Below are 9,538 nucleotides of genomic sequence, written 5' to 3' on the forward strand. Positions count from 1 at the left end.
AAGGAGAGGGAGGGGGGAATCCATCAAATTTCGATGAGTTCCGATCCGATTCCTACCGAACATATCTGTTTTTCTACATGCAGCATTACAGATTCCAACAAACAGTAATTGCTGAAGTGCCCAGAAAATACTAACAATCTGCTACCGAATTTTCTCATCCAAACGGAATTCAACGTTCCGACAAACAAGAAGAAGGCAAGATGCACAAACGCGCCACAATGACAATCCCACGATTAAACTAGGATCCGACATTCCAAATGGCGTAAAACCCAGATATCGCAGGAACAAAAAAAAACTTACAGGTTAGAAACTTCGAGGGGAAAGTCCGAGAAAATCCACGCCGCTCGGATGAATCGAAGAGGAGTAACGACGAATCTCGCCACTAAAAAAACCTATCTGTTTCGTTAATTTTATCGGGAAAATAATTGGGGTTAGGTCCGTCAAGGACTCTCCAAGAAAGATTCCAAGTCAATAATTTTCTTGGGGAAATTTCCCGAGAGAAGAAAATTGTTGTTTGGATAACCAGAAAATTAATTCCGGCATGGCCAGGGACTGTGATTTGATTAAATAGGTGAGGGAGGGAGAAACGAGAGCTGGCTGTTACGTAATTAACAGATCATCTAAAGGGTAATTTTGGTATTCCATTAATTAGATCTTGCCCCTCGCGTTTGCGTGGATGATGATGGTTCCAGGTTTGAACGGGCTTTGTTTGGTCACACACACCAGAAATATTTTAATAAACACGAACTTAGAGATATAAATGATTTTGGACCGAATTCATACACATAATTATACGGATATAAACAAATATTGGCTGTGATTTATAAATCATATATGATAATATGATGTAAGACCACTATCTATACATGCACTTATTTATTTGTAGAAATGCTAAACGTATGTATGGAAATGCCCTTTCTATTTCCAAATTAACGAAAAGATTTAAAGAAAAAAAAACTGCATATGTTAATTAGAGATAGATCAACCCTAAAAACGAATTAAAATCAAATCAAATTTCAGAATATTTATATCTAAATTAAATTAAAAGAATGTAGTGCAAAACTTAGCATACAAATAAATCGTTTTTTAAGAAAAATTGTGGGTTGACCCAAAATATGTTAACTTCTTCGATCGTGTTTATAAATATTTAATTGAGAATAATTAAATCTTGGAAGTGAACAACGGATAAATATAAGCATATTACGGTCCAAGAGGATATATGTGGGATATTCTGTTTCTTTTCTTTCCCCCGTTGATAGTTGGTTATATATTTCTCGCAGGTATGACCTTAAACTTCCACGAACTTTATAAAAAAAAAAACAATATAATATTTAAAGGCAATGCATGGCTTACATTTTTATACCAAAAAAACATGCAATGCATGGTCGGTTGTAGAATTATTCGGTTTTCGATTAGAATATATTTGAATTTGATTATTTCGCATTGTAGAAAAATTATAATTATTTGATCCGATTCTATTCTATTTCTTTCCGTATTCAATTCGAATTCAGTTTAAAATTCAGGTTTTCAATTTTTTTATTGGATTAGATTTATTTTAAATTTGAAAATCATAATTATTCGGTTTTTTGTGTCAAACAACTGATTATTCAAATACTACGGAGAAAAAAATTCAATTTTTGTTTATAGTTGTTTTTTTCTTGGCACGGCAAATGCGAGTTGCGAGGGCAGGTGCGACGCACGTGTTACACATTCGGCCACCCACCACCAACCCCTACGCTCTCTTTTGCCTTTTCGTTACGGTCGATGAAATTAAATCCAATCCAGTACCAGACAAGTTCCTATGATAAACATTATATATATAATATATACAAAATACTATATTTTATATCTCATGAGCAACGATACAGCTAGAGGTGCCCGATAATATGATCTGCAGATATTCAGTGCAAAAATCGGTTATCCAAAGATATCAGCTTCAGCTATCCAAACAAGCCATTTAACTATTTAATTTATTATACGTTTATAAAAATATTTAATTTATCAAATTTTTCAATTAGGATGATTATTTCGGTTAGTAACCGAATATTCAAATCGAATTACACCGATTCAGTATTTTAAAATAATCCGGTTTGGTTCGATTGAATAAACGTATTTAACCAAATGATTTGTAAGTCTTAGTTTTGATTTTAAATTTTTGTTATTATCGACTTTAATAACTAAATCAAACTCTTTTATAACCCAGCCGAAATAAATGTTATGTTATAGTTTTTTTTGGTTAAAACCGAACCGAGCGGAACTTTTTATTATTATTTATATATCCATTCAAAATTCTTATCTGGTTTTAACTTTGTATAAATAGATATATATATATATATATATATATATATATATATTTGTGTAATGTCGTATATTTTATTCAGCTATGCCTTTTTGGGCCGAATATTTATATTACCAGTAAACCGGAAGAATTATATTTTCATATAAATTCGTAAATTCCTACGGATAAGGGGAGAGAAGACCCCCGTTTCTGCCTCCACAAATGTTTTCCTCTGTCGCGTTGTCCACAGCCTCCATGAGCGTGGTGGTCTCCGCCTCGAAGCGGCCAAAGGCCAAGAAAGCTTCGCCGGAAGCCAGGAAGCCTCCGAGCTCCTACGGATTCGGCGGCAGAGCCACGACGGAGCCGACATGGAAATGCGTCGATGGTTGCGGTGCCTGCTGCAAGCTTGCAAAGGACTTCGCTTTTGCTACTCCGGAGGAAATCTTCGAAAACCCTAACGATGTCGAGGTTCGTCGATTCGTGTGCCCACAATATGTTCGACGAAAGTCCTCTGTCGCTGTTATTTCGCTATGTTTTCTGTGCTATGTCCTTCGATTCTGTTTCAGATTCCATTGTTTATAAATCTTTCGTCTTTTTGGAATTTGAAGCTTTATAGAAGCATGATCGGAAAGGATGGATGGTGTATACATTACGACAAAGCTACTCGCAAGTGTTCTATATATCGTGGTAAACCTTCTTATCCAACTCGAAATCAGACACAACCTGGAATAAGATTACAGTTTCCTGTTGGGACATCATTTTTTCCTGGAAAATTTGTTTCAAACCCAAATCTGGTGTCAAGCTTGAGTTCTATCAGAGGTTAATCATTATGAAGGATGTTCTCATTCACTTGCTCCTTTCTTTTCCTTGCGTTCAGATCGTCCATACTTCTGCAGGGTTCAACCTGACGTTTTCCAGTCTCTCTATGGTATTGAAGAGAAGAAATTCAACAAGGAGGCTTGTAGGTATGCATTTGATCAGTGATCATACCCAGTTTCTCAATTTCTCGGCAAAAGTGTATTCAACCTAAGGTGAAATTAGTTTCTGAATCATCTCAGTCAACAGCAATTCTAACTTCTTACCTGGTGTGTGATAGATAGGAACAAGAGTTCAAAACCCTTTGTCTGTCTGAACGTATCAGAAGTAGTTAGATATATGTTTTTGGTTTATGGTTAAACGAGATCCGGTTCGCTTGACTCTAGTCTACCTTTTGATAGGAAATTGTTCATGGCTTTACCTTGCAGCTGCTGCGTGGATACCATTAAGGCAATCTATGGTCCTGATTCCATAGAACTCGATAATTTTAACCGAGCCATAAGAAGTTCAGATTCGAGTTAAGGATCAGGCAAATCTGAAACTCAGGTACTGATGCATTTCGTTTTCTTGATGATACCATGAAAATGCATTCGGAATAGACTGCTTTGTGTATCTGCCCTTGGAAATTCTGCCATATCATGCAGCCAACATTCTCAGAAACTTGAGGGTTATTTCCACATATATCTAAAGTATATGGGGAGAAAGCTAAGCAATAATATTGAGCCTGATGGCTGATACCAAATCATTTCCAAGATGAATCAAACTTCTCCATTTGTCAGTAATCTTCTCTAATAAACAGCGAAATTCCTAGAAAAACCAAACACCTGCCGTGCAGTATCACTGTCCAATCTTTACCACTTTCATTCTCATCATCTTCATATCACAGTTTCAAGTCCAAGTTCTTCGAGTTCATCTTCTCCTTCCTCGAACAACTTCATAAACCGGGCTTGGTCTTGTTGCCTCTTCTTCCGCTGTGAATATTTGATTACGGAAATGATTCCAATCAAAATTACCGTTGCAGCTGCAACGCTTACTGCAATCACAATCACAATCACAAGCTTTATTTTGTTCCCTTCCTCCTCCTGGGACCCTGAACTTGACGTGGCCTTCGAACCTACTACACATATTACATGATCATGTTACCTTAGCCTTGTTTGGAAACTACTACACATGTAACGATGTTTATGTTATAGATTCATATGTCTCTCATCCTTGAATTTGTTTTTCTTTTTTCTACCTCTTCTAGGGACAGACGGGTAAAATGCAATGCAAGACTTTGTGGAGTGACTCACCGGAAGAGAACTGGGTGCACCCGTGACATGAAAACGTAGCATTCATCTCGTTATCTTTGACGTGAACGTAAACTTGGTCGGGGGAGAAGTCTGAGGGACAGAACTCCCATTCATCCAACTGATTGTCTGAAATGACACTGCCTTCCTCGTAGAAGCCGCATCTCTTACACTTTTCGCTGTGGATTTCAGTTAGAGGCTGTAAAAAAACCAATGTCAGTGAGATCTGTCCTTCAACAATACCGGAATGAGGGAATTTCAAGTCCGGGAGACGGACTAATAATAACCTGCCACGATTCTTCGGGGCGGAAGGTGTACAAGACATGGGTGGTGGTGACATCGGGCAAAACGGTCTTGTTCTCTCCTTTGCACTGGAAATAAATGGTGGGTTTGAGTCTGAACCACTCGTGCTTTGTGAATATTTCGATCGAGTCCAGTGTCACGTCCTGTCCTTCCACCCACCCTCCTCCTGCACAACACAAGACCCAGACCCAGACATGGAATCTTTAGGACAGAAAGCCAATTCAGACAAGGAAAGTGCTTGTTTTGGATAATTTTACCAGGAATCCAGATGTGGGTTAGGAGCCAGAAGAGAAGATTTCTCCACTTCAATGGATTTCGATTCTTCATCCTTTGGTTTTTTTTCCCAAGAAGGAGAGGAAGGGGAAATGCGATGGAGAAGGTATAAATAACATCGCATTTAAAGCTCAGCCTCATCCGTAACGTTCATCCTATCAAGAGAAATATATCGTCGGAAGTTATGTTTCACTTTTCCTTGTATCGGCCGTGTGTTTGGGAAATCTTCAAATCCATCTTCTTCTTTTTTTTTTTTTTTTTTTTTTTTTTGGCTCGTGATTTAAAAACCCACTTCTTAAATTAGAATTTTTCCCAAAAATAAAAATAAAACAAAAAAGTTGAGAAATTCTTTCTTTTATACTTCCAAATTCCAAGACAAAATAGAGCGTTGTCTCTCGTTTTTTCACAATTCCTACAAACTCTCCTAATCTCATCCGTACCGTACGGACAGTACGTACGATTCGAACAAAGTAAAGTCTAAACGTGCAAATAATAGCTAATAATAATATATTAATAAGCCACCGAAAGACAAGGGGAAAAATTTGCTTATATACTACATTATTACATATATCAATGTGGATGCATATGGTTATAACCATATGATTTGTTTCCAATCATCAAATGGGCCGTGTTTCATCGTACAGTTAATGGGCTTGGGCCTTTGGATAACACTTAAGATGATGAAACGACAGCGTTTTGAAAGTGGCTGACTATGGCTGTTTTTTGACGATCGTCTTTTTTTTTTTTTGGTAAGGATGACGATCGTCTTCTTCGCTGGAAGCCTGAAACTCCTGCAGAGGAGTAAACCCTAGCATTTCGCATTCAGAGGGGAGTCTCCTACGCAATGCGTTCACGTCGATATCCAATCTCCGGCTGTTGGATACGCTCTCCGGTCTTCCACCTCTTCGGTGACTGTACGAATGCAGGAAGTGTTTTTCTACCTCCGGAAGGCTCGGCGGTCAACGGATTTTTCAGTTATTCGAGAACAGGTTCATCTCTTTCTCTGTAATTTCCACGAGAATTTCTCCATTTCTGGGGCAAAACCTTATCTGGGAGTGTCGGTTTTATCTCGGAGTTTGAATTGCGATAAATACTTGTATATAGAAGGAAAGTATGCATTTTTTTTTAATAGTCTTTACCATTCTATGGGAAAATGTGGGGTTTCTCAAGACGTACCCTAATGACCGATGGATTGAACTTGCTCGATGGTTGCAACTTGACATCCGATGATGTTAAATTCTGCTTTACGCATGGAGAATTTGCGCCTTTTTGTAACGCAAATCTTAGCTTAGCTGATCTTCAGCCTGAACTGCTAGAATTGTTCATTTGGCTGGTGGGAACTATGTTCGGGAATCTCACATGTTTTTGTCCTTCCCTGTGTGAGATATGTCACGGATTATGTTTGGAGTTAGTTCTGTTATGATGTTTGTTTGTATATGTTTGGACAATGGCTCAGCTTTTGATGTGGCTTTCATTTTCCTGGTATGTCAGGTATGTGTAGTTCCCTTCCCGGTCCTCCCATGATAACGTGCTGCAGTCAATTGTGAAGAGATGAACATTACACAAATTAGAGATGGCAACAATTTGAAGAAGCATAAAGATAATTACTTATGCATCTTATTACAATTATATTTGCGGTGCGGGACCTTCTTTCACCCTATTTGGGGGTAGTGGTGAGTCTATTTGATATTTGTAAATCTTTTTGGTGATTGTTTTTCAAAAATGTGATTGGTTTTGGGTTATGTATGATCAAGGCTCATGGTTTGCTCAGGGTGTGCTGCATGAAATTCCTCAGAATGATCTTATTGATGACATAGATAGCTTCCTGTCTTGCTGTGACTGTTATCCATCCTTCATCAAGTTCTCCACGAGGTCAGTTGTTAGTCTTCACGTTTTGTTTCCCATTGTTGTCTTTTTTTGTGGTGTTTGTTTATATAGATTATCTGTAATATCATCATCATAATTCCGGATTCAGTAATGTCCTCTTTGGTTTCATCTAGAGTCAGGGTTAGGGTGGTTGTAAGCTTTAAAAAACTTTTCTTGAATGGAACTAGATTTACCAAACTAGGATCCAATATCTGCTCAAAGATATGGTCCAAGTCCACAGTGATTTGAAATGAGCACTTGCTCCAAACAAATAAGGAATAATGATGAAAAGATAGTTCCAATAACCACCATTTCAGGAAATTCATGTTTGTTTCTCAATTTATCTAGATAACTGTGACTGGTTAATGACTACTGTACGCGATTTTCGCACATCCTGCTCGGTTCTCCAAATCTGAGGATCTGCTTCATAACATTTAGAATCAATCAATTCTGGATTACTGTTAACAAAGATGTAAAGCTATTGCATTGTCTTCCTTACCATGTAGGCCTGGAATTCCAGATACTGTTAGGTTGGCTCTTGTGTGTATTCCATTAAATTTAGGTTCCTTTCTATATTCTTCTGTGTGCATGCGAAGAAGGAAACCTCATAGTAGAAAATCCGAGGCAGATTTGGTTGCTTTTTCTGGGATTAAGCAGTTGACCTGATAGATTCTTGCATTTACCATCATGGTTAAAATGACGAAACTGGGTGATGCAGAAAATGCGATTTGTTTATGCAGAAGTCGATGAACAATAACTGATAGCATCTCCTCCTTTATCGATGTTATGTTACAGAGAAGCATACAAGAAAGGATGTTACCTTTTTGGGTTTCTTCCCTTTGTATCTCAGCTGAAGCTGATATCTTTGGATGACCATGTTGTCATCTATCTTTTAAAATGAGGGTCTAAGAAGAGCCACACTTTTTCCATTGGAGACAGAATCAAAGTAAGTATTTTTTTTCCACTTTCTTTTTCTCTAGTGGGCGATCTTTGCTTTCAGCCGAAGCATCCTGATAAGATGTCTCCACAAGTTTCATAGATTGCATAGTGTGTCTGATCGATCTAGGAATCATGAAAGATGCTTTGCTTTACCCTTTTAGGAGTAATGCTTTATGTTCTGATATGCTTGTTCACTTGAGTGCATCAAACACGTTTGCTTATTAGGTCGTGTAGTGTTAGCAAATCATGTAAAAAGATAGGGGAGGATCATATCAGATGTGAGATGAATTAGATAAGACCCTCTTGGTAGATCACCTCAATGTAAGAGATCGATCTCTTCGAGTTAGATCATCGCACAAGACGAGATTTGATCTCTATGATCAGATTGGTAAAGTAGTTCACATGTTACACTGTCTGTGAAGACTTTTATGAGGGAATTCTTTTGGGGATTGAGGACATGAGAGTATGTGAAAAAGGTGGACAATGCAAAAGGGGACAAATGCATGGAGACTAGCGCGTTAGAATGTGAGTCATGTCTTCATTGTCCATCTAGTTTTATCATTTGTTAAAGGTCTATATATATACACACACACACACATATATATATATATATATATTACACTGTTCTCGAAGGGAACAAAAGCAAGACACAAAAAATAAAGTCAAGAAGAAGCCATGGATGGGGGGGCCAAACCCTTTCTTTCATCTTCGCACCATCTTCTTCTTGTTTTCTTGCTTTTGTTTGATCAGACACTGAAGATCTTTTGCCTAATAACCAAACATGAACTTGTAATTCTTATCTCATATATTTGGTTCAGATGATAGGAATCGACATCTCGGTTCGGTATGATTATACTTTTGTGGGTTTGGTGTATGATTTTGTGTTTTGAAATGGACAAATTGCTTGTGGACAAGATATTACTATGAAGAGATTACATGAACATTGTCTATCCAAATCTAACCCTACTCCACAAACATCTGCATGGTCCCCCATATGGATGGTCTGAATTTCCATATCATCCCAATTTAGTTGGTAAAAATATTGGGTTTGATTGGAATCCAATGACTACCCTTCATCATTTTGATTGGAACTAAGTTAGATTTACATTGGATATTAAAGAAATTATGAGATTTTATATATGGTAATCTATGAATTTTCATCTAAAAGAAAGTACCCATATCTATGATTTTATTCCATTGCTTTTGTAACACCGAAACTTTTGGTGGAGTAAACACTTGTATAATATAAAGTCCAAGCTTGGGTCGATGATAATTATGCCTGTCACCAACAATGCTAAAAGGGAGACTTTTGCCAACTCTTCACCTTCATTACACTGCCTTTATTCTCCAATTTTATTTTATCATATTTATTATGTATTACATAATATTAATCAATGAAAGCAAAGCCGACAATCATCTCTTTTTGCACCACACCCTTTTATTATTATTTTTTTATATAACAATAAAGAAAAAATCACGCTACTAGTAAAAAAAAAAAAAAGTCTCCAATTATTTAACATGTATATATATATACACACACAATCTTTACACAAGCGTATATATACAATGACACCCCCACAAATCTCCATTCTCATCGAAAGTGAAAGTGCCGAAAAAAAAATAAGAGGAAGAACCCAACATGGAAGAAGAAACAATAACGATAATGGCGACACTCTCAACACTCTCAAATCAAACCCTCACAAATCTCACACAATCAATCGTCACTCTCTCTCACCACCACCGCCGCCGTCTCTCCGCCGTACTTTCTTCTCCG

The 9,538-nt window shown here is 37.4% G+C and overlaps 5 protein-coding genes across 9 annotated transcripts in view; 3 read left to right on the forward strand and 2 right to left on the reverse strand.

Annotated features, from left to right (window-relative positions):
* LOC104816297 (phosphatidate phosphatase PAH1) overlaps positions 1-542 on the reverse strand; it is a 5,162-nt gene extending 4,620 nt beyond the window's left edge. The window contains exon 1 of the mRNA XM_010545036.2: positions 301-542. The gene's annotated coding sequence lies outside the window, so the exon portion shown is untranslated. The remainder of the gene's footprint in view (positions 1-300) is intronic.
* Positions 543-2,451: 1,909 nt separating this feature from the next.
* Positions 2,452-4,565, forward strand: LOC104816299. Of its 2 annotated transcripts, none has more exons than XM_010545039.1 (5): positions 2,452-2,746; positions 2,887-2,965; positions 3,156-3,243; positions 3,496-3,640; positions 4,341-4,530. In XM_010545039.1, exons 1-4 carry the CDS (start codon positions 2,501-2,503, stop codon positions 3,614-3,616), a joined length of 534 nt encoding a protein of 177 aa, XP_010543341.1. In that variant the 5' UTR covers positions 2,452-2,500; the 3' UTR covers positions 3,617-3,640; positions 4,341-4,530. The 2 variants fall into 2 exon arrangements, with proteins under 2 accessions (XP_010543341.1, XP_010543342.1); XM_010545040.1 differs by having other exon boundaries at positions 2,453-2,746; positions 3,523-3,640; positions 4,341-4,565.
* On the reverse strand, positions 3,709-5,262 carry LOC104816298. Of its 2 annotated transcripts, none has more exons than XM_010545038.2 (4): positions 4,944-5,262; positions 4,671-4,852; positions 4,387-4,582; positions 3,709-4,208 (listed from the first exon to the last, which is right to left on the reverse strand). In XM_010545038.2, exons 1-4 carry the CDS (start codon positions 5,098-5,100, stop codon positions 3,970-3,972), a joined length of 774 nt encoding a protein of 257 aa, XP_010543340.1. In that variant the 5' UTR covers positions 5,101-5,262; the 3' UTR covers positions 3,709-3,969. The 2 variants fall into 2 exon arrangements, with proteins under 2 accessions (XP_010543340.1, XP_010543339.1); XM_010545037.2 differs by having other exon boundaries at positions 3,709-4,211; positions 4,944-5,261.
* A 250-nt stretch (positions 5,263-5,512) lies between these two features.
* On the forward strand, positions 5,513-8,682 carry LOC104816300. 3 transcript variants are annotated; one of them, XR_772270.2, is made up of 4 exons: positions 5,513-5,948; positions 6,451-6,632; positions 6,714-6,831; positions 7,621-8,682. XR_772270.2 is itself a non-coding variant. In XM_010545041.2 (3 exons), the coding sequence occupies exons 1-3, from the start codon at positions 5,804-5,806 to the stop codon at positions 7,724-7,726; spliced, it is 369 nt and encodes a 122-aa protein (XP_010543343.1). In that variant the 5' UTR covers positions 5,516-5,803; the 3' UTR covers positions 7,727-8,682. The 3 variants fall into 3 exon arrangements, 1 of the variants encoding a protein (XP_010543343.1); XR_772271.2 differs by having other exon boundaries at positions 5,544-5,948; positions 6,731-6,831; XM_010545041.2 differs by lacking the exon at positions 6,451-6,632 and having other exon boundaries at positions 5,516-5,948.
* Positions 8,683-9,296: 614 nt separating this feature from the next.
* The window catches only part of LOC104816301 (E3 ubiquitin-protein ligase SGR9, amyloplastic-like), a 1,205-nt gene continuing 963 nt past the window's right edge, over positions 9,297-9,538 (forward strand). Inside the window, exon 1 of the mRNA XM_010545043.2 lies at positions 9,297-9,537. Within this exon, the coding sequence (XP_010543345.1) occupies positions 9,404-9,537 (134 nt within the window). The 5' untranslated portion in view covers positions 9,297-9,403. The remainder of the gene's footprint in view (position 9,538) is intronic.

The sequence above is a fragment of the Tarenaya hassleriana genome, unplaced genomic scaffold, assembly GCF_000463585.1.
Source record: "Tarenaya hassleriana unplaced genomic scaffold, ASM46358v1 Cleome25, whole genome shotgun sequence".
Lineage (NCBI taxonomy): Eukaryota > Viridiplantae > Streptophyta > Magnoliopsida > Brassicales > Cleomaceae > Tarenaya > Tarenaya hassleriana.